Source organism: Macrobrachium nipponense, chromosome 20 (assembly GCF_015104395.2).
Source record: "Macrobrachium nipponense isolate FS-2020 chromosome 20, ASM1510439v2, whole genome shotgun sequence".
NCBI lineage: Eukaryota > Metazoa > Arthropoda > Malacostraca > Decapoda > Palaemonidae > Macrobrachium > Macrobrachium nipponense.
Window position 1 is genome coordinate 50,874,981 of NC_061089.1, and position 24,738 is coordinate 50,899,718.

Below are 24,738 nucleotides of genomic sequence, written 5' to 3' on the forward strand. Positions count from 1 at the left end.
CTTCTGGATGCATCTACCAGACTGGAAAAGTCAGCTTCAGCCGAAGCTGGGAGAGTAAGCCCCATATTCTCCCCAGTCTGGTACCAAATACCTGCTCTTGCCTGTAAGTCTAGCGGGAGGCATGCAAAACACCGTTCTGACTAGCTCCTTCTTGGTTAGCATCCAGCCATCCAGCGACTGAAGAGCTCTCTTCATAGAAATCGTCGGCCTCATCTTCAAAAAAGCCGACGACTTCGGCGTCTTAGAGCATGAAAAGTGAACGAGGAGAAGGAGGAGGCGGCAGGGATCAATGCATCTCCGTATTCCTGCAGGAGGAGCTGTCAAAACTTTGTAGTTAGACAGCCCTTCTCTGCCGTGAGTCTCGTCTTCTGAGTCCTCTTCCAATATCGGATCAGAAGGAGAAGTCAAATCCGTTCGGGTCTTCCTGCCCAATAACTCTCTCTACGGGAGACAAACTCCTAATAGGAGAGGGGCTAAGAGTATTTGTATACGCCTCCTCGCTTGGCTGTTCCTCGCGCTTGGCTGCTCCTCGCGCTTGGCTGGCGCCTCGCGCCTGGCTGGTCGCCTTGCACCTGGCTGGCGCCCTCGCGCTGGCTGACTCCTCACGTTGGCTGGCGCCTGACTGATGCCTCGCGCCTCTCTAAAATCTCGCGCCTGACTGACGCCTCGCGCCTTTCTGGTGCCATATCCTTGTATGGATGATGCTTGTCTGGCGCCTCGCGCCTGGCTGAATCCTCGCGCCTGGCTGCTTCCTCGCGCTCGGCTGACGCTGCTGGTTTGGCAGACGTATCACGTCTGGTTATATCCTCGCGCCTGTAAAGCGTTTCTCGCTTGTCTGGCGCTTTAATCCTGTAAGACGCTTCTCGTCTGGAGGAAACCTCGCGCTTGACTGGCGCCTCACGCTTGTCTGGCGCTTCAAAATCGTCCAAAGAGTCTCTATCAGAATAGATCTCAAACGCCTCACGTCCCACAGGAGCCTCACTCCTGGCGGGAGAAGGAAGACGAGCCTTCTTGCACAGGAAGCCTCAGCACGTCTTTCTTACGAGGGGGATCCTTCGAAAGGACTCCTACCAAGGCGGATAACTGTTCTTGCACAGCCAAAATGATCCTCTTGGAAGCTTCTCCGGCTCTTCTTGAACGGGGAGAGGAGACCTCGAAGGAGTTTTGTCCAAACCATGGGACGTCAAAACCCTCTTAGCCTTCTTGATCGAAGGAGGCGCTTCTTCCGAAAAGCGTTCGGGGTGGCTAGGAAATCCAAAACAGGATCTTTCCAGTGCCTTTTCAGGGGCCTGGACAGGTCCGAATCCTTCCACCCTCGTTTAGGAGAGGGAGAAGCGGAGCGAAGAGAAGCACTCTCTGAGGACGCTTTTCCCTTATAGCGGTCCTGAGCAGTCTGTCTATTTACAGAGCCTGCTGAAGGGACGCCTGACGGGGGGAATTCTCCACAACCTCCGTACGGCTTTCGACTTTCCTTCTCCTCTGGGCTATAATAGTCCACTTTCACAATCCTTACCTTTCATGGCAGCCATTTTGGATTTCATCCTCGTGAAGAGTAGCTTTCAGTTCAGCAATTTCCGAGGCCGAATCTGAATGTAAAGCCAGTGAGGGCCCTGATACAGAATTAGAATCAAATGCATAGTTAAGGGAAGAGTTAGAATCATTAAAAGGCTCAATAGGCCTTGTACTACTACCCGCGCACCCTTAGATGCCGCCCTTCTGACTCTATCCCTTTCTAACTTCTTCAAATAAGAAGTTAGAGTCTTCCATTCCTCAACATTCAACCTCTCACATTCATGACAGGTGTTAGAAATAGAACAATCAAAACCTCTACATTTGCGACATACAGTGTGAGGATCAACCGAAGCCTTCGGTATCCTCACCTTGCAGCCTACATTCACACACACTCTCACACAACCACTTGAATCAGACATTCTTGAAGAAAAATCAAAAGCAAGTCCAAATCCAGTCCACAGTAGCGAATGCCAAAACAACGATCCAGGTACGTCACCAAAAGTCCACAAAAAGATGATCAATTGTCTAGAAAAGCAAATTCCCAGTCCAGTCAGGAGGTGGCAGCAACGATGTTGATACCACCGGCGACAGAAAATATGAGTAGAAAACGGGAATGGTTCCTAGTCCTGCCGCCAGGGCAGGCCGGTAGATCACCTGACCTACCTGTAGCGAGTGGCGCGAAATTTGAATTTCTGTCGGGGACGACGGAGTCTTAGCTATGTATATATCTGACAGGTAAGTTGATTGTATGAAAACTGAGGTTTTAACATTAGGATCAATCTTCTGATGCCAGCTGGAAAACTGGTAAAATTAATAAAAAATTATGTATGCAAGGAACTATTGGCATCTGTGCTTGATCACAAGCTATATGGGAGCTCCCAAAGCATTTGGCATCTTGTGATCGTGTCAGTTACTTTCTTACTGCCTTTAAGAAAGGATGTGCTTTGCTCTCTATCCTTTTAAAGCCAGTTTAATTTGCCCACTTTTCTTTTCTTTCTGTGTTTCCAGTATGTGTACTTTCCAATGGGTTGTTCGAGTATCAGGATATCATGGATCATTTTACCTCCCCGGCAAAAGTTTCTTTGGGGTCTCGCAAGAAACGGGAAATGCCTGGTTATTAGTGGGTTCCCTTGTTCGAGATTCATAACACTGGTGTCCACAAATCCACATCCATCATGTATGTGCAGAGAAAATGTATACACAATTACTAATCCTTGTTATGTATGTTGTTTTTGGTCGGTGTAACAATGGAAAAAGTTTTATCAGTACAGGAGAAAGGAGATGCCGCTATCTTTGGATGTGCCTGACACTATCAGGAAGGCCTTCTTTCTTGTCTGCTGCTGAAGAAAATGGGCTAACAGCAACTATTAATGCCTCCCTCATGAGTACCATGTTGCGATAAAATAAAAATGAGTAACTGAAAATCTAAAGGCATGTGAAAAATGGACCAGCACAAGCAACAATCAATCATTATAAGGCCCAAGAGCCAACAGATTAAGAACAAGTATAAGTAAAAAAAGTGCTATGAGTAAATATACAAGTCACAAATCATTTCTCTTTTTTGCAATTTTAACATATTCAAACTTCATATCCAGAATATGGCAGCAATGTTATTACTTAAGTATAGTAAATTCACATACGTTAATACTATTTCTGCTTTAGTCATGTTGAAAGCTTAATTTGAAACCATAAACGAGTGAAGGATCTCTTTAAAGACTAAAATATATAATACAGTATAAATAAAAAACTGCCTTATTATTACAGATATCTTATGCATTGAACTGTATACAAATTACATATTCTAAATGACAGCATGATGTTACTTTCATAAAGATACTACTCTATATGGATGTCACAAAAATGATTAATATGATTACAGTATACAAAATAAAATCAAGGTCCAATTTACAATGTAAACGTGCATGTGGAACATATAAAATATAAATCAAATCTAAATACCTAATGGTGAATTAATAAGACCCACCTGACAACCTTCAATGTTTACAAAATTACAATAAATAAATGTATTATACAAATAAAGGTCTCACCAATGATGATAAACTGAAGTTAGCTTCCATTTCTTTGTATCTCTCATTTTCCCCATGCAACCCTTCAACTAAAACTTGCTGATTCTGCCTGAAATTTAAGATGACAAATAAATAATTTTTAGAAGAAAAATACCAACATTTCATAGTAAACAAACTATGGTACAGTATTACAAATTCCTTAGCTGTACTGGTTAAGTAAGCATTAATGAAAATAGATTGAGAACTTGCTAGGTGAATAGGATGGATGCTTACATTACCAAAGGCAATGTCTGCATACAAGGAGTGATTGCAAAAATATTGAGAGTGGCCATCTTACTTCCTGGACATAGTATAATGGGACAATGAGCATGATAAAAAGTTTCATATCTTCCTACATGAGCATTAGGTGGTATGAAGGGAGAGTGATGGTTCTATGACCTTGTGCAGTCTCTGGCCTGATTCTTGAGCAGTTTTTAGGACATTCTTTCAAGATGCATACTTGAGATCTCTGGAACAGTGGGTAGTTACCATTTCCATGGCAAAAAAGTTGATGACTTGCTGTGACCTTTCCTCTGAGGAGGAGACAGAGTAAAACCAAGTGGGCTCTCTTGCATCTACCATGACTGTTTAAAACAGGTTATATGATGATCAGAGTCAACGGCACAATTGTTACAAATATGCTTTAGATTCCAGTCTTAACACTATCACCTGAATAAGGTCCATGGTAAAAAGAACATGTTAAAGAAAAGCAGCTGCAATACACTTGACTAGTCAAAACAAGCTTGGTCTTGCAAGGAAAGTAAACATCAATGACATTCTTATTGCAGCTGGTGTCAAACCTATCTATTAAAAATAGATAGTGCAAATTATTCAAGGACTACAAGGGGGTTGGAGAATCCTACATTCTGGATTAAATGGTAAGAATACACCAGCAAGGCCAAAGTTCATGATTTCCAAACAGTACTGCAGGCGTATCGAGCATGAGGAGTGGGAGCAACAAGCAACCAAGCTCTTGAGAATAATGCACAAAACATCTACAATAAAGGCAACAGTAACCACAATACAGAAGAGGTGATAAAAGTCCCACGTGATATAAACACTATACGTACAAGGAAAAATAAATTCCACATAAATTAGAGGGAGTTACCCAGAGTAGAAGCGTATGAAACACTGCCCTAAACATAGAACTAATGTACTAGGTCTAAGGCCATACTACTAGCACCCAAATACAACTACGTACTAAGGTAGCAGGAGTATGGTTTTTTAGACAGGAAGAAAATTCAGTCTTATGTAGATTCAGATGAACCAAGGTTCTTCTTGATGGCTGGGGTAGAGAAGACCGTGATCGTTTCTTTCCTTTGTTTTTTAAAAAAGTTTCTAGCATGTTATCTCCCAAGTTTAGTAGATTCTGTAGATTTTTATGTTGACATAGTACCTTAGCAGATGTGCAAGCTCAGTAATACAGTGCCTGTTCCAAAGGGTAGCATATCTGCAGACTGCAGTAACTACAGGCCAATTTCTATTCTTCCTGTGCTCTCCAAAGTTGCTGAAAAATGACAAATTTTCTAAGACAATTTGTATTTTTCATAGCTACAAACCTGAGGTCTTAACAACAGGGTAATTTCTAGCACCTAGCTAGATCCAGTTAAAAAGCAGATGAAAGCAAGGAATCTTGTGATATCTGGCAACGCATGCGTAGATCGAGTGAAGAGTGGTCAAGGACCACGCACCTACGTCACTGCTTCAGTCTTTCCCAACTCAGGATGTCTTAACAAACACAGGGCGGCTAGAGGCGGGCAGTATAATGTTAAGACCTCAGGTTTGTAGCTATGAAAAATACAAATTGTCTTAGAAAATTTGTCATTTGTTCCTACGCGAACCAACCTTCGGTCTTAATAATAGGATAGACTCATACTTGGAGGGAAGTAAAAGACATCCTAAACTGGCTGGAGGGGGTTAGCAAGCCTCTATAAAGTGCACTAGCTACCCCTCCAAGGACGGGGGACCTCCTAGCCCGAGCGTCTTCCAAATCGCCGCCATCTTGGATGCCTACGACTCTGGAATAAATGAGAATGATGAAAATGCCACCCCCTTCCCGGGAATCAAATTAACTCCCAAAGAAGAAGGGGCGACATCACAAAAATCAGCCTGGGGGCCTCCCGATATTTCCAGCGACAAATCAATGAAAGAAAAGGAAGGAGACACAGGCACAACGCTACTATGGGGGGTGAATACTGCAGGAGATGAAGCATCAGGAAGAGACGAAAAACCTTCCCATGAAGGAAGAGTCGAAACCCTCCAATGCTCTCTCTTGCTATAAAATGACTTCCACTGCTCTTTAGGCCATGTCCGGCATTCCGTGCAAGGATTCATTATAGTACAAAAATTAGAACGGCACCTGCTACATGTGACGTGGGGATCGGTTGCCGCCGAAGCCAAAATACAAGAACGTGGAAAACCTGGAATTCTGGGGCACACACGTTGACGAGGCTATGAAGGAGCAGAAGAAGCCATAATATCAGCCACACATACTAAACACAAACGAAATGGGCAATGAACCGGGTAAAGGCAGAGAGAGATCAACCACGACTCTCACCCAGGCGGTTAAAGAAAAGACTGGCGCAGTGGCGTTGGTGCGTGGTCCTTGACCACTCTTCACCCGATCTACGCATGCGTTGCCAGATATCACAAGATTCTTTGCTTTCATCTACTTTTTAACTGGATCCAGCTAGTCACTAGAACTTATCCTATTGTTAAGACCGAAGGTTTGTTCGCGTATGAACAACTTATTTTTAAGCCACCATATAAATATGTTAAATCTAAAGGATTGTTAGCTGATAGTCAATATTATGCATACAGGATGCAATCAGGTACCTATGATGCGCTTTCAGAATCAACATGCCATTTGCAAGGGAACCCTGATAAGGGTTTGGAGTACAGAGTGATTCACATAGATTTTAGTGCTGTTTCTGATTTAGTAAATCACAGGGCACTTATTTATATACTTTAGACACTTGGAGTGGGTGGATATGTTTTAGGATTACTTCAAGATTTCCTTACAGATTGGCAGCAGCGAGTCCCTGTGGACTGGATCTTTAGTGAACCACAATGACCAGTTGTGTCTGGAGTTCCACAGGGCAGTGTTCTTGGCCCACTATTATTTTTAGTGTATACAAGTGACATGGTAGTTGGCCTGGAAAACAAAGAGTATTCAGTATGCCAATGATGCAACACTTGAGGGTGTACTAAAGTCTCCACTTTTGAGAAATGAAGCTGCCCTGTGCCTCACCCGGGACATGGACCGATCAGGGAATGGTATAGTTGGTGTGGTGAGGCTGAACTCAAGTAAAACGAAAACACTACTGATTAGCAGATTTCAAACAGATTTCCTACCCCATCCTCCCCTTCATATGGATGGAACATTGCTAAAGCCTTAACCATTTTAGACGTAACCATTGATTTACATCTAACTTTGAATAACATCTAATGAAAGTTTCAGCAAATGCCACACAAAAGTTAGGCATTGTTCTTAAGGTCCCATATATTTACAAAGGTGATAAAATCAATTAAACCTGTTTTTACTCCCTTTACTATAATACTGTTCTCTGGTGTGGACATCTGCCTCTACCACAGATATATCTCTTTTAGATAGAGTGGTTCGTGAATGTAGGTTTCTGCTTCCTAATAGTAGCAGTTATGACTGGGACCACTGACGGATGGTCTCTGGTTTGTCACTTTTTCATAAGTTGTATTTCAACCGAGATCTTTCACATTCCCAACTGATCCTGGATCCCCAAGATCAACCAGATTCACTGAACAGTAGCACCAATATGTATGCAGTAAGTGTGCCTCGCTCTCCAGCTTCTCAGTTTCAGAGGTCCTTTATTTCTCACATCATTGGACTTTGGAGCAGCCTCCCAGAGGAAGTCATGCAGTTACTACCGTAATACGTTCTTCTTGTATTCTAATACATTCCTATCTATTTGTTAATTTATTAATTCATTTTTTTTCTTTTTTAATAAGTGGGGTCTCTTCGTTCTGTATTTCCCTTTACCTTGTCTTACTTCTTCCTAATGAACACCATATTCTCTGGAAGCCTGAATTGGAAGTCAAGAACCCCTGTGGACTCCTACATAAAATGACAACATAAGTTTATTCAGTAAGATTGAAAACACACTTCGAAAGACTGTCAACTAAAATTATCCTGCAGATGAAAGAAGAATAACAACAGAGAACTTGAAGGAGATCACTGGAAAACCATAAAAATGGTAAAGAGGATGCACATGAGAAAGACATTTCCCTAAGTTTCTAAGGGAGGGTGACCATACAGGAGTGAAGAATAGATCCCCATGCAATAATTGCATGCATTTGACAGCTAAGAAAAATTACAAAGCACAAGTGAGACAATAGAAACAAGTGAGATGATAGAAACTAAATCAAAATAAGAACAATCACAAAGGAATGAAAGAGTTTCCTTATAACTAAAGGTTACCTTATATAATGCAATCTCACAGGGGACATATACTGTACAAATTCTAACCACTTCCATTGTGAAATTTTTACCCTTCTCCACCTGACCAGGTTTTAAATCCCAATTTGATCTGAAGATGCCACAAATTTTAATGTCAACATCTTCATACCTTACAGAACCTGGAAATAAGTTCACACCCCATGAACCAATGATGCAAACAGGAAGCAGAAGTACTGTAGCAAGAGGGTCTACATTGTCATAAAACACAAATATGACAATTTGTCCAAAATTGCATTTTTCCTAACTATACAAACCTGAGGTCCTTTTACAATAGGAAGGTACTAGCGGCAGCTGGATAGGTCAGGTAGTAAGCTTTCGAACAAGGGGTTCGGTAGTTAACTGCTTGTCCGACAGGCGCGCGCGTGCGCGACTGGTAGGTAAACAAATCACTTTTGCTTTTGGCCCAAGCAAAAACTGCAGAGTGAGGGGTGGCATGAGGTGGGGTCTATGTGTAAAAGGACCTCAGGTTTGTATAGTTAGGAAAAATGCAATTTTGGACAAATTGTCATTTGCTTCCGACACGGCATACAAACCTCGGTCCTTTTACAATAGGAAGACTCACTTCTTGGTGGGAGGAATCTGAGTCTTTTGTGAACAGACTGGTGTTCGCCCAACCTTGGAATGCCTCCCTGGTCGTAAGAGCGAGGGAGGGATCCACGCCTGCTGTCCGATTGATCGGGGTGTGCACCGCGCAGGATACAATGGTCAGACCTCTGGACCAAGTACTAAGAGATAGGCAAGCGTATCTCTTCGTACCAGCAAACAAGAACAAGTTCCTATTTGCAAGAGGCAACATAACGTTATGTTTGTCTCTTGTTGGCATCCACTTCCCCCCCCCCCTTGTAGGAGGAGTGGTGGATATTCGCTCCCATCCCACCCTAGTGAAAGGGATAGGATGGGGCTCTGTCGAGTATCTCACCGGCATCTCGTCCTTATCCAGCAAGGTGATGACCGTATCCCTCTACCCACTGTAGAGGGGTAGAAAAAGATAGGAAGAGAAGCCAGTCACTCTCTCATTCACTTATCTATTCTTACAGTCACACCAGGACTCGATGCTGTTCATGCCTGCTAGGGTCTGGGTTAGCTAGACAACGTGTTGAGCAGCCACCACGGGTCCTAAGGAAAACGATCCAAGGACCTGTGGGCAATATCCAAAAGGTAGAAGGAGGTGCCAGTGGTCTGGTTGTACCAGACCCCTGCCTTCAGTACCTGCGCCACGGAGAAGTAATCTTGTGTAACTCGAGGGAGTGTACTTCTAGGTCATCTTGGTGCTGACGAAGAGTCTTCAACACTCAGCCTGGATGTCGAGTTTCTTCAGAAAGCGCGGTCGCGCTTCACAGGACAAAGCAGCATCTCCTTCGCATCGAAAGGCGGTGAAGTCCATTAGGGAGGGGATTGTGAAGGACTCTAACCGATCGTCAGGAACCGAAGGGTTCAGAGTCTTCGCTACGAATTCGGTACGAAATCGAGCGTCACGAATCCCCATCCCCTGGATGCTTGACTTCGCAGGAAAAGTCATGCAATTACCTCAGAGGAAAAGAAGGGAATGGTCGTATGACCTATCCCTCTTCTCGACTTCGTGATGTCCTGTACCCATACTGGTCTATCCATCCGTCTGCAGCGAAGTTGTTCTTCTCGGTAGTGGATAGGACACCGACACTCATGGTGGGTGTCGATGGGATGGGTACTATGACAAGCCGTTAGGACGAAGAAAAGATTGTTATGGAACAACCGAACTAAGTCCACAGCGAAGTTCGTAACAGACTTGGGCGCTCTGACAGCTGCCTACTGACTGCGTTCGGTAGGAGGCAAGTTGTCCAGCACCCGAGCAAGTCACGTGACTTCGCCTTAAAAGGGTTATGCCAAGAGACTAAACAAATAATTTGTTCGTCACCGATGCCCAGAAGGTCCAAGGTGATGACTCTCTTAAGGCATGTGCCCAACAGGCGAAAGTCAATTGCCTTCTAGAGACCGAGGTCCTTGATGGCAAGATATCTCATGTATAGTTGATTCTCGGGTAAGGAGAAACAACACTATGTGACGTTGAAGACGAAGGTGTAACAGAAAATGCAACCTACGTCTTCACAGCTGAACCGAGAGAAGGATTCTCAAGATTCTGAACCTGTGCTACAAAGACTGAGAACGCTAACCGCTATTCATTGCTGTCCGGTGAGGATCGTAGTTGCAATAAAAGCGGAGCGCTTCCAGTAATGAAGACAGGGAACTACTGCCTGAAGAACTGCTTCTCATGGGCTGAACATTTGGAAGTAGAGCTGTCAGGTCGGAGAGTAGGCGATGTCTTCTGACATATCTGTTAATTCGGGGCGAGCAATGCAATTGCACACCTACGAATACGAGATATTTTGAAGACAAACTCAGATGTCTGCAAAAATCATTCGCATTATCGCAGTGCGATGCAGCGGTTTGACTAGTACAGACTTCTGTTTACCGTGCGATAAACAGAAAGATGAAAGAGTCCAAGAGATATCTCTGTTGAAAATTCTCGCAATGTCGAAGGCGATGAAATCAGAGCGTCACAGCAGTAGATGGTCCTTCATTATTGCGAGAATCCCCGTTAATCAGAGACCTAAGTCCATGATTGTTGGGCAGAGATACTGGTTCGGTAGTCAATCCAACCAGGGGAGAGAGAGACGTAACCGACCGTGCATCTCCGAGACCTAGCTGATACTGAGCCGCTATCAGGCAGTTCATACGCAGTAGCTCTCGGTGACTCGTCATCCTGAGTTGCCAGGTAATCCATTATTCCACGAAGGAATGCGTTCGGCTAGAACCATCGAGCATAAAGAATACGCTCGAGCAATTATATTTAACCGAAACGGATTTCGGTAAATACAAAGCTGATTTGGTGTTGTCATGACAATACCAAGTATCTAAAATCGAAACTGATAACTGCTGGGAGGTTGCAGGCAACCCCGAGTTGCAGTTCAATTAAGATACAATTCGTCTCGGTCACAAACCGTAGAGTTAACTACGGTATGCGCCTACCCCACGGACAATTCAACTGTTAAAAGAATCATGTCGCGAGGGTAATATACGTAGTATATTTGTAGGTTCTGTACCACGACCTCCATCCTAAAATCTTTTCCCCTCGAGGAATGAGAATAAGGATTGGAGATCGACCGCCTTCGTTCTCTAGTCAAGAGAGTGAAGGAGAAGTCTTTCCCAAAGGAAAGCTTCAATGGTGAACAGAATACCGAAGACGATAGTTCAAGCCAAACTGGAAGTTCCCGGTCCGTTCTTCTCTATTCCAGGTTAAGCGCCTACTGTGATATACTCTTCTTTCAGCAGCAGTCTTCTTCCAAATGCTAGAAATTACAGGAATTCGAGCATAAGCGAGGTTCCCGATTATCGTGTAACAATTATCGGGGATTCTCGCTCACTTTGGACCGTGGTCTCGCCTAAGTGTTTGGAGATCGTAAAAAACTCGAACACTCTGAGTGCGCTAGAAATTCCGTAGAATTCTAAGCACTCTGCGAAACCCCCCACCGAATTCGTCAACGATATCGGCTGGTGGTCCTCTCGATTCCCGTAGAAATCGAGAAAGGGGTGCAGGATCCCTCCTCAATGACCGGGGGCTTACGTCAGGTAGGACCCGAAGGTCCCCCCGGTAGCGCAGCCCCTAACGTGGATCTTACAGAGAAATCTCTGTAGGATCCCTCCCCTTTCCCTCGTAGCCGTAAGGAGAGAGGGAATGGGGGAGGAATTGGATACTGGCTCGCCTTCCCATCGGAACTAGCAGTTGGAGAAGAAAAGGAGCAGCCATCGCCGGCCTCTCAGAGCCTGGGAAAACGTATCGTCAGGAGAAACGTTTTCCCGAGGAGGGTTACGAACTCATACTGTAGGTAAGTGTCTGCCGCCACTGTGAACGTCGTCTGGTGGGGCTGATCGACACCTGACAGGAGAGAGCCGATACCGCTCCGACTCATTCCAGTCCTCGTCGAGGTCGAAACCTCAGGAGGACCGAAGGGGTATTTAAATACGGTGTCCGAAGACACGTAGAAACGCCTCTGTCGCAGTAGAGGAGGTGAAGTAGCTTGTTCGACCGGCCAGAACTGAGAGAGCCTTCTTGTCCAGAGACGAGAGACTACCTGGTTCAACACCGTCGGCAAGCTCCGATCGCGGCAGACCCACCGTCGATTTGGGTTCCCTCTCGGGCCCCAAAACGACTCGAGCCGAGACGTGGCTCTGCTGGTGGGAGCGGCGATCCTTCCCCGAGGTCATTGTGCTGACGAATCAGCGCCATAACCTCGGCAAAGTTCCTCTGGATCTCGGAAGTCACAAGCATCTTGCAGAGTGGGACCGTTAAGCCCTTCGAACAAGAGCATATTCCGAGAACCTTCCTCCTAAGAAGGGGGAACAGCGACAGCCCTCTCGGTCTTCCCCCATCCCACTTGCGCATACGTCCTGGCCGGTCAAAGAACCGTGCCTGCACTTAGGGCGTCGTGGTGGGATCATGAGGGGCGCACCCCTCACGAATCACCCCTTCCTCACCTCGCTCCTCCCGGTGTAACCCGAGGAGGTTGAAGGTAATGGGAGAGGCAGACCTGACGCTCCCATCCTCGCTCGCTGGCAGAACCAGCAGGCTTGGAGGGCTGCAGGCGATCGTCAACCCGCGGTGGCGATCGAGCTGCAGGCCTGGTCGAACCGTCTCGCTGTGGAGAACGGCTGGACTGAGGCACAGCGGCCCCCGATCTCGAGTGTCAGAAGAGCTGGTGCTGGGTTGCCGTACCCGGTCGCTTTCTGTGAGAGCGACGGTCAGGCGACCTGCAGGCTCCACTGTCACAGTGAGACAGGTGCTTGTCCTCACGGCACGTCACGTCCGCTGGTTTCCAGCCGTGGCTGGCACCGGCGAACGGGAGGACCTCTTCCCAGCCTCAGCCCGTGGTCGGTCGTGGACCGTCACGTCCCCGGGTAGCCAGCTGTTCGCCGCGAGAGTGAGAGCTGGTCTGGTGAGAGTCGCATGAGCGGCTGTCACCAGTCTTTCCGCCCCGTGCCGTGAACCTGACGCTGAGCGGACTCAGAGGTCTGGTTCCTGGCTTGACTACGGTGTCGCTGGTAGGCGACCGTACACTCGGTACCTCCCGCGAACGAGAGGCCGGAGACGGACCCTGATGCAGTGGCAGAACCACTGACACCAGGCGAGGAAGTACCGGTGTTAGCCGGTACCCCTCTGGTCCCCGTAGTCTTCTTCCTTGAAGAAGAGAACGGGCCCCGCGCCCGAAGGAGCAGGAGGACCAGCGGAAGGAACCCTCCCCGTCCCACCGAGGTGAGACGGGTCCCGAGAAGCTCCCGAGGGAGACTTCTTAGGAAGGGGGGAGGAGGCAACCTTCTTCTTCCTCGGCTGTGAAGCCTTAGAAGTCGAAGGGGAAGAGGCGGCAGCCGACGACGATGAAGAAGATGAAGACTACGACGACGGACACCTTCCTCCTCTTCTTCGTCAGCTTCCTCAGGACAGACGTAAAGATCTGCTATCCAGGGCGGAGCCGGGGCTGCTGTAGCCGAAGCCACAGGGCCCGGACCGAACACCTGTACAGACAGACCAAAGTCTGGGGTAGTACCACCACGAACAGGGACGACATCAGCAGGTATGGGCATCTCAGGAACAGCAGGCACAGCCAGCACAGCATCGGTAGGGACAGCCAGCGCAGCAACGGCAGGGACAGCCAGCGCAGCAAAACGGCAGGGACGCCAGCGCAGCAACTGCATGACAGTCAGCCCAGAATCGGCAGGTACGGCAGGCAGCACCGGAAAACACAGGAAGTGGAGCAGCAGCCAGCAACATCCTGGTACCGGCGGCGCAGGTTCCCAGGGGCTGAGCTCTAGGGCAGCGGAAGTGTGGTCGCTGCAGCGCGGCAACCACGAGCGGCGGCGGCACGCCCCCCTCTCGGTACGGCGAACGGCACTTCACAGCGGCTGTAGGCAAGACTGTTACCACGTGAGGCGAGTACACAGGTGAGGAGGGACGTCGTCACCTGGTTGCGTGGTCACCACTCCATGGGTGACCGCAGTAGGCCCAGACATAGAACCGCAGCCCCTGGACACTAGCACGCCCTGCAACTGGAAGGACGCCCATACCTCACCAAGGTCCACCCTCGTGGCAGTAGCCCCAGCCCTGCGGAAATAACAGTAGTAGCGATTAGTGGGGGGGGAAGTCCCCTCGCGCGGGGGGTGGGGGTGCCCTCTCCGAACGAGTGGAAGACCCCTAATACATTGTACATCGGCACCGAGCGCCCTCCCCCGCGCTCGACGGATCGGGCGAGGAGAAGAACGCCGATAACCTCCCCCCCCCCCAAGGGGAAGGGGCCATCTGTGGGAGCTGAGCGGGGGGGGGTTCTCGTTCCCCACCCACGCCCAGTACCCATGTACCCAACAACAATATAAGAGCCCGAGAGCAATCGTGCCATCGGCCCCGAATGCAAGGGCATAAGGATCAATTCCCTGACTGAGCGGAACTTGAACCAAATAAATATTGATGCAATCTTGCATTACGATTCACTTCACAATGAATAAGGGCCCTCGGATCGAGCGTGTGATTTGCGCCCTCGGTACCGAGCGCAAGGGTAAAAGGATCCATTCCTTACCTTTATGGATCAAGGTTTATGGAAACCTTGATCCATAATGAATTGATGCAATCAAAAAATATATGAAAATGAAAAAGAATACTGCGCTTGCGATTTCACTTCATACAAATAAAAAGGGGAAGGATCAATTCCCGGGAAATAGCGGGAACATTGATCCCAGTAACAATGCAATCTCAATAAAAAATGAAAATGAAAAAGAACTGCACTTGCGATTTCACTTCATTCCAAATAAAAAGGGAAAAGGATCAATTTCCGGGTAAGCTCGGAAACTGATCCAAAATGAGTATTGCTACAATCAAAATAATATATGAAAATGAAAAAGAATACTGTACTTGCGATTCCACTTCCATACTGAATAAGTTTCCGTGCCGAGCGCATTCGCTCGGCAACGGGCATACAGGTCAAAAAAATATAAATGAAAAGAGCACTTACTTACGATTTTCATCTACACATTTTCCAACCCAAATATGCGCTCGGAGCGAGCGCTCCCGCCCTCGGCACGAGCATACACAATACGAGGATCATTTCTGGGAAAATGAATTCCCGCACTTACGCCCTTCGTCCCCGGCACTCGGGTAATCGGAGGGCGTGGTGAAACCAAGATCCTTTAATTCACAATTGAATTCAATGGAAATAAATATGAAATGATTGTACTTACAATTCAGTTTCACTAGATAAATAGAAAAAGAAAAACACAATCATGCGAAAGCAACGACGATGAAGCGGGCAGAGAGCGATGATACACGTCCACACGCCAGCAGGCCGAAAGCAAAAAAAGTGATTTGTTTACCTACCAGTCGCGCGCGCGCGCCTGTCGGACAAGCAGTTAACTACCGAACCCCTTGTTCGAAAGCTTACGACCTATCCAGCTGCCGCTAGTACCTTCCTATTGTAAAAGGACCGAAGGTTTGTATGCCGTGTCGGAACAAATAAAATGTAAACATCTAAATCTAATAAGTACTCTAGATGCCAACACCAGGGGTATGGCAACAGGTCTTCCTCACTAACTCAAGTGCAGAAGAGCGTTAGTATAGTACAGATAAATAACAAGACTTGCTTTACAAACATTTCCATTTTGAATAGAAATGGACCGAGAGTCCTGCCCTTGGGTTTGCCCCAAGGGTCAAATGATGCAGATAGCTATAGTAGATTCACATCAACCGTGCATCTGAAAAGTAATTGTACTGAATATGTAAATATACAGTAGCAGTTCGCTGGTCTGTAGTGACACTACACAAGGAGGTAATATTTTGTATTTTCATACATATGATTTTATAATAATTACATTATTTGTAAAAAGCAATGCGGATACTCACCATCCTGCTCAATAGAATGTCAGCAAAATAGTAAAACACTGTGCATGGATACCTTTTCACTTTCTACATCCAGCAACTACGTATATCTCCAGGCTACAACTGTAGTTGGTTGATTTTCACATAAAAAGTTATTCTGCAATACTATGTTGGTCAGTAATGTCTCTGCAACAATATGATCACACTAATCTACAAAAATCCTTAATTCAAACACTGCACATGCTCCAATTATTTTCTTCAGTTTCATATAATAATAATAATGTAGTGTTTTGAATGTAATGAGAACATGATCCATAAGTTTAAATATGACAATTTGTCCAAAATTGCATTTTCCTAACTATACAAACCTGAGTCCTTTTACAATAGGAAGGTACTAGCGGCAGCTGGATAGGTCGTAAGCTTTCGAACAAGGGGTTCGGTAGTTAACTGCTTGTCCGACAGGCGCGCGCGCGCGACTGGTAGGTAAACAAATCACTTTTGCTTTTGGCCCAAGCAAAAACTGCAGAGTGAGGGGTGGCATGAGGTGGGGCTATGTGTAAAAGGACCTCAGGTTTGTATAGTTAGGAAAAATGCAATTTTGGACAAATTGTCATTTGTTCCGACACGGCATACAAACTTCGTCCTTTTACAATAGGAAGACTCACTTCTTGGTGGGTGGAATCTGAGTCTTTTGTGAACAGACTGGTGTTCGCCCAACCTTGGAAGCCTCCCTGGTCGTAAGAGCGAGGGAGGGATCCAAGCCTCTGTCCGATTGATCGGGGTGTGCACCGCAGGATCAATGGTCAGACCTCTGGACCAAGTACTAAGAGAGAGGCAAGCGTATCTCTTCGTACCAGCAAACAAGAACAAGTTCCTATTTGCAAGAGGCAACAACGTTATGGTTTGTCTCTTGTTGGCATCCACTTCCCCCCCCTTGTAGGAGGAAGTGGTGGATATTCGCTCCCATCCCTAGTGAAAGGGTATAGGATGGGGCTCTGTCGAGTAGCTCACCGGCATCTCGTCCTTATCCATCAAGGTGATGACCGTATCCCTCTACCCACAGGTAGAGGGGTAGAAAAAGATAGGAAGAGAAGCCAGTCACTCTCTCATTCACTTATCTATTCTTACAGTCACACCAGGACTCGATGCTGTTCAGCCTGCTAGGGTCTGGGTTAGCTACACAACGTGTTGAGCAGCCACCACGGGTCCTAAGGAAAACGATCCAAGGACCTGTGGGCAATATCCAAAAGGTAGAAGGAGGTGCCAGTGGTCTGGTTGTACCAGACCCCTGCCTTCAGCCTGCGCCCCACGGAGAAGTTCTTGTGTAACTCGAGGGAGTGTACTTCTAGGTCATCTTGGTGCTGACGAAGAGTCTTCAACACTCCGCCTGGGATGTCGAGTTTCTTCAGAAAGCGCGGTCGCGCTTTCACAGGACAAAGCAGCATCTCCTTCGCATCGAAGGCGGTGAAGTCCATTAGGGAGGGGACTGTGAAGGACTCTAACCGATCGTCAGGAACCGAAGGGTTCAGAGTCTTCGCTACGAATTCGGTACGAAATCGAGCGTCACGAATCCCCATCCCCTGGATGCTTGACTTCGCAGGCAAGTCATGCAATTACCTCAGAGAAAAGAAGGGAATTGTCGTATGACCTATCCCTCTTCTCGACTTCGTGATGTCCTGTACCCATACTGGTCTATCCGTCTGCAGCGAAGTTGTTGTTCTCGGTAGTGGATAGGACACCGACACTCAATGTTGGGTGTCGATGGTATGGGTACTGTGACAAGCCGTTAGGACGAAGAAAAGATTGTTATGGAACAACCGAACTAAGTCCCACGCGAAGTTCGTAACAGACTTGGCGCTCTGACAGCTGCCTACTGACTGCGTTCGGTAGGAGGCAAGTTGTCCAAGCACCCGAGCAAGTCACGTGAACCTTCGCCTTACATGGTTATGCCAAGAGCTAAACAAATAATTTGTTCGTCACCGATGCCAGAAGGCAAGGTGATGACTCTCTTAAGGCATGTGCCCAACAGGCGAAGTCAATTGCCTTCTAGAGACCGAGGTCCTTGATGGCAAGATATCTCATAGTATAGTTGATTCTCGGTAAGGAGAAACAACACTATGTGACGTTGAAGACGAAGGTGTACAGAAAATGCAACCTACGTCTTCACAGCTGAACCGAGAGAAGGATTCTCAAGATTCTGAACCTGTGCTACAAAGACTGAGAACGCTAACCGCTATTCATTGCTGTCCGGTGAGGACCGTAGTTGCAATAAAAGCGGAGCGCTTCCAGTAATGAAGACAGGGAACTACTGCCTGAAGAACTGCTTCTCATGGGCTGAACATTTGGAAGTAGAGCTGTCAGGTCGAGAGTAGGCGATGTCTTCTGACATAATCTGTTAATTCGGGGCGAGCAATGAAATTGCACACCTACGAATACGAGATATTTTGAAGACAAACTCAGATGTCTGCAAAAATCATTCGCATTATCGCAGTGCGATGCAGCGGTTGACTAGTAACAGACTTTCTGTTACCGTGCGGTAAACAGAAAGATGACAGAGTCCAAGAGAATATCTCTGTTGAAAATTCTCGCAATGTCGAAGGCGATGAAATCGAGCGTCACAGCAGTAGATGGTCCTTCATTATTGCGAGAATCCCCGTTAATCATAGACCTAAGTCCATGATTGTTGGGCAGAGATACGGTTCGGTAGTCAATCCAACAGGGGAGAGAGAGACGTAACCGACCGTGCATCTCAGAGACCTAGCTGATACTGAGCCGCTATCAGGCGTTCAATACGCAGTAGCTCTCGGTGACTCGTCATCCTGAGTTGCCAGGTAATCCATTATTCCACGAAGGAATGCGTTCGGCTAGAACCATCGAGCATAAAGAATACGCTCGAGCAATTATATTTAACCGAAACGGATTTCGGTAAATACAAAAGCTGATTTGGTGTTGTCATGACAATACCAAGTATCTAAAATCGAAACTGATAACTGCTGGGAGGTTGCAGGCAACCCCGAGTTGCAGTTCAATTAAGATACAATTCGTCTCGGTCACAAACCGTAGAGTTAACTACGGTATGCGCCTACCCCACGGACAATTCAACTGTTAAAGAATCATGTCGCGAGGGTAATATACGTAGTATATTTGTAGGTTCTGTACCACGACCTCCATCCTAAATTCTTTTCCCCTCGAGGAATGAGAATAAGGATTGGAGATCGACCGCCTTCGTTCTCTTATTCAAGAGAGTGAAGGAGAAGTCTTTCCCAAAGGAAAGCTTCAATGGTGAACAGAATACGAAGACGATAGTTCAAGCCAAACTGGAAGTTCCCGTCCGTTCTTCTCTATTCCAGGTTAAGCGCCTACTGTGAGATACTTTCTTCAGCAGCGGTCTTCTTCCAAAATGCTAGAAATTACAGGAATTCGAGCATAAGCGAGGTTCCCGATTATCGTGTAACAATTATCGGGGATTCTCGCTCACTTTGGACCGTGGTCTCGCCTGAGTGTTTGGAGATCGTAAAAAACTCGAACACTCTGAGTGCGCTAGAAATTCCGTAGAATTCTAAGCACTCTGCGAAACCCCCCACCGAATTCGTCAGACGATATCGGCTGGTTGGTCCTCTCGATTCCCGTAGAAATCGAGAAAGGGGCAGGATCCCTCCTCAATGACCGGGGCTTACGTCAGGTAGGACCGAAGGTCCCCCCGGGGTAGCGCAGCCCCTAACGTGGGATCTTACAGAGAAATCTCTGTAGGATCCCTCCCCTTTCCCTCGTAGCCGTAAGGAGAGAGAAGGGGGAGGGGGGAGGAATTGGATACTGGCTCGCCTTCCCAGCGGATCTAGCAGTTGGAGAAGAAAAGGAGCAGCCATCGCCTTACGGCGATGGCCTCTCAGAGCCTGGGAAAACGTATCGTCAGGAGAAAACGTTTTCCCGAGGAGGGTTACGAACTCATACTGTAGGTAAGTGTCTGCCGCCACTGTGAACGTCGTCTGGGTGGGGCTGATCGACACCTGACAGTAGAGAGCCGATACCGCTCCGACTCTTTCCAGTCCTTCGTCGAGGTCGAAACCTCAGGAGGACCGAAGGGGTATTTAAATACGGTGTCCGAAGACACGTATAAACGCCTCTGTCGCATAGAGGAGGGGTAAGTAGCTTGTTCGAACCGTCCAGAACTGAGAGAGCCTTCTTGTCCGGAGACGAGAGACTACCTGGTTCAACACAGTCGGCAAGCTCCGATCGCGGCCGACCCACCGTCGATTTGGGTTCCCTCTCGGGCCCCAAAACGACTCGAGCCGAGACGTGGCTCTGCTGGTGGAGCGGCGATCCTTCCCCGAGGTCATTGTGCTGACGAATCAGCGCCGTAACCTCGGCAAAGTTCCTCTGGATCTCGGAAGTCACAGCATCTTGCAGAGTGGGAACCGTTAAGCCCTTCGAACAAGAGCATATTCCGAGAACCTTCCTCCTAAGAAGGGGGAACACAGCGACAGCCCTCTCGGTCTTCCCCATCCACTTGCGCATACGCCCTGGCCGGTCCAAGAACCGTGCCTGGCACGTAGGGCGTTGTGGTGGGATCATGAGGGGCGCACCCCTCACGATCACTCCTCAATACCTCGCTCCTCCCGGTGTAACCCGAGGTGGTTGAAGGTACGGGAGAGGCAGACCTGACGCTCCCTCGTTGCTCGCTGGCAGAACCACCAGCAGGCTTGGAGGGCTGCAGGCGATCGTCAACCCGCGGTGGGGCGATCGAGCTGCAGGCCTGGTCGAACCGTCCTCGCTGTGGAGAACGGCTGGACTGAGCACAGCGGCCCCGATCTCGAGTGTCAGAAGAGCTGGTGCTGGTTTGCCATACCCGGTCCGCTTTCTGTGAGAGCGACGGTTAGGCGACCTGCAGGCTCCACTGTCACAGTGAGACCGGTGCTTGTCCTCACGGCACGTCACGTCGCTGGTTCCAGCCGTGGCTGGCACCGGCGAACGGGAGGACCTCTTCCCAGCCTCAGCCCGTGGTCGGTCGTGGACCGTCACGTCCCCGGGTAGCCAGCTGTTCACCGCGAGAGTGAGAGCTGGTCTGGTGAGAGTCGCATGAGCGGCTGTCACCAGTCTTCCGCCCCGTGCCGTGAACCTGACGCTGAGCGGACTCAGAGGTCTGGTTCCTGGCTGCACGGTCGCTGGTAGGCGACCGTACACTCGGTACCTCCGCGAACGAGAGGCCGAGACGGACCCTGATGCAGTGGCAGAAGCCACTGACACCAGGCGAGGGAGTACCGGTGTTAGCCGGTACCCCTCTGGTCCCCGTAGTCTTCTTCCTTGCGGAAGAAGAGACGGGCCCGCTCCCTGAAGGAGCAGGAGCCAGCGGAAGGAACCCTCTCCCGTCCCACCGAGGTGAGACGGGTCCCGAGAAGCTCCCGAGGAAGCTTCTTAGGAGGGAGGAGGCGACCTTCTTCTTCCTCGGCTGTAAAGCCTTTAGAAGTCGAACGGGAAGCGGCTGGCCGGCCGACGACGGATGAAGAAGATGAAGACGACGACCACGACACCTTCCTCCTCTTCTTCGTCAGCTTCCTCAGGACAGACGTAAGATCTGCTATCCAGGGCGGAGCCGGGGCTGCTGTAGCCGAAGCCACAGGGCCCGGACGCACCTGTACAGACAGACCAAAGTCTGGGGTAGTACCACCACGAACAGGGACGACATCAGCAGGTATGGGCATCTCAGGAACAGCAGGCACGGCCAGCACATCATCGGTAGGGACAGCCAGCGCAGCAACGGCAGGAACAGCCAGCGCAGCAAACGGCAGGGACAGCCAGCGCAGCAACTGCATCCCAGAATCGGCAGGAACGGCAGGCAGCACCGGAAACACAGGAAGTGGAGCAGCAGCCAGCAACATCCTGGTACCGGCGGCAGGTCCAGGGCGAGTTCTAGGGCAGCGGAAGTGGTCGCTGCAGCGCGGCAACCACGAGCGGCGGCGGCACGCCCCCCTCTCGGTACGGCGAACGGCACTTCACAGCGGCTGTAGGCAAGACTGTTACCACGTGAGGCGAGTACACCAGGTGAGAGGGACGTCGTCACCTGGTTTGCGTGGTCACCACTCCATGGGTGACCGCAGTAGGCCCAGACATAGAACCGCAGCCCCTGGACACCAGCACGCTCTGCAATTGGAAGGACGCCATACCTCACCAAGGTCCACGCTCGTGGCAGTAGCACCTGCGGAAATAATAGTAGTAGCGATTAATGGTGGGGAAATCCCCTCGTGCGGGGGTTTGATCCCTCCCGAACGAGTGGAAGACCCCTAATACAATTGTACATCGGGCACCGAGCGCCCTCCCCCGCGCTCGACGGATCGGGCGAGGAGAAGAACGCCGATAACCTCCCCCCCCAAGGGGAAGAGCCATCTGTGGGAACTGAGCGGGGGGGGGGGGGGGGGGTCGTTCCCCACCCCCGCACAGTACCCATGTAACCCAACAACAAAATAATAAGAGCCCTAGAGCAATCGTGCCAACCTCGGCACGAATACAAGGCATAAGGATCAATTCCCTGACTGAGCGGAAACTTGAACCAAATAATCATTGATGCAATCAATAATAAGGAACAAAATGAAAATGCATCTTGCAAAACGATTCACTTCACAATGAATAAGGGCTCGGATCGAGCTCATTTGCGCCCTCGTACCGAGCGCAAGGGTGAAAGGTTTCATTCCTTACCTTTATGGATCAAGGTTTCTGGAAACCTTGATCCATAATGAATTGATGCAATCAACAAATATATGAAAATGAAAAGACTACTGCGCTTGCGATTTCACTTCATACAAATAAAAAGGGAAAAGAAGGATCAATTCCCGTGAATAGCGGAACATTGATCCCAGTCAACAATGCAATCTCAATAAAAAAATGAAAATGAAAAAGAACTGCACTTGCGATTTCACTTCATTCAAAATAAAAAGGGGGAAGGATCAATCTCCGGGTAAGCTCGGAAACTGATCCAAATGAGTATTGCTTTACAATAAAAAAATAATATATGAAAAATGAAAAAGAATACTGTACTTGCGATTTCCAACTTTCATACTGAATAAGTTTCCGTGCCGAGCGTATTCGTTCGGCAACGGGCATACAGGTCAAAAAAATATAAATGAAAAGAGCACTTACTTACGATTTTCATCTACACATTTCCAACCCAATATACGCTCGGAGCGAGCGCTCCCGCCCTCGCACCGAGCATACACAATACGAGGATCATTCTGGGAAAATGAATTCCCGCAATTACGCCCTTCAGTCCCGGCACTCGGGTAATCGGAGGGCGTTGTGAAGCCAAGATCCTTTAATTCACAATTGAATTCAATGAAATGATTGTACTTACAATTCAGTTTCACTAGATACCATAGAAAAAGAAAAACACAATCATGCGAAAGCAAACGACGATGAAGCGGGCAGAGAGCGATGATACACGTCCACACGCCAGCAGGCCGAAAGCAAAAGTGGTTTGTTTACCTACCAGTCGCGCGCGCGCGCCTGTCGGACAAGCAGTTAACTACCGAACCCCTTGTTCGAAAGCTTACGACCTATCCAGCTGCCGCTAGTACCTTCCTATTGTAAAAGGACCGAAGGTTTGTATGCCGTGTCGGAACAAACTGAACAGTTATAATATGGAGTACTTAATCTATGAAACTTTAACAAGAGAATGAAAATTAAGCCCTCATGTTGATAAATCAGCATAATTAGTAAGTGCAATATGTACTGTATTTTCTAAGTGTGAGAAGACTTGAGACAACACCAGCAGTTAATACTATCCATTACTTGCTAAAATAACATGAATGTATTCTGTACTTACAAGAGTTCTTTTAATTTTGATTCTATGGGAGCTAGCTTTTGATGGTGCTCATATATCAAAGCTTTCATTATCACAAGTGCTGGAGGCATATCTTGGTTCCCATGCTTTTGTTGACTATGGAGTTCTGAATTGTCCCTTGGTGGAAAAATCTCATGAGAGACTTCCTTGGCCATTTCTCAGTACCTGAAATTATTAAAAATTGAAACATGATATGGATACACTTGATATCCGATATGCTAGAATAACTTAATTTATTCATAGAGTGCCAAACTACATTTTGTTATAAGCAAGTCTTTAACTGTGTTTCAGAAGATACAACAATTGCAGGCTGTTAACGATAAAATTTTCAAGCAGTATAGAACTTTTCCTAATTAATCAACGACATGTACATTTTTGCCCTCTTCTGCAATACAAGTGGAAGACCTGTGACTAGTTTAAATATCTCTGTAAAAGGCTAAGCTATAAAATCCCTTCATCCTCATCATACACATTTTCACATTAGTTATAAAACTTTACCTTTAACCCCTTCTTTACCGAGAAGCTTAACCGAACCGATTTTTTCTGTAATTTAATAAATAAACATAAAGTAAATGGGTCATACTTCACATGGCTAGTATAATCATTCCTCTTCACATATGAACTTTTAACTGAAATATCTCAAAAGAAAGAAGACAGAAGAGAAGCACAGATAAACAAAATTACAAATGGTTTTAGTTATACTTTTGTAGAAGCTTTTTTACATGCTCATGCTTGTATTTCTAAAAAAAACAAACATGGTTTCATGGTTACATCTTTTTTTCACTTAAAATTGTAATAACCACAGCGTCAGATCATACAATGCATTCGATGATTACTGCCCAGAAGTGCAAGGCGAAATTTACGTACCCTAACTTCCCTTTCACTCAAGTTGCCACACTCGATAACCACAAAGTCGAGTGTTTGCCAATGTAACTTTTTCATC

General features: G+C 47.5%; 1 protein-coding gene across 5 annotated transcripts in view; it reads right to left on the bottom strand.

Annotated features, from left to right (window-relative positions):
- Positions 1-24,738, bottom strand: part of LOC135225773 (biogenesis of lysosome-related organelles complex 1 subunit 6-like) — a 59,837-nt gene that overhangs the window by 29,149 nt on the left and 5,950 nt on the right. For all 5 annotated transcript variants that reach the window (XM_064265250.1, XM_064265269.1, XM_064265261.1 and 2 more), the window contains exons 2-3: positions 23,778-23,960; positions 3,561-3,648 (exon numbers count right to left, since the gene is read on the bottom strand). In XM_064265250.1, coding sequence (XP_064121320.1) covers positions 3,561-3,648; positions 23,778-23,950 — 261 coding nt within the window. In that variant the 5' untranslated portion in view covers positions 23,951-23,960. The remainder of the gene's footprint in view (positions 1-3,560; positions 3,649-23,777; positions 23,961-24,738) is intronic.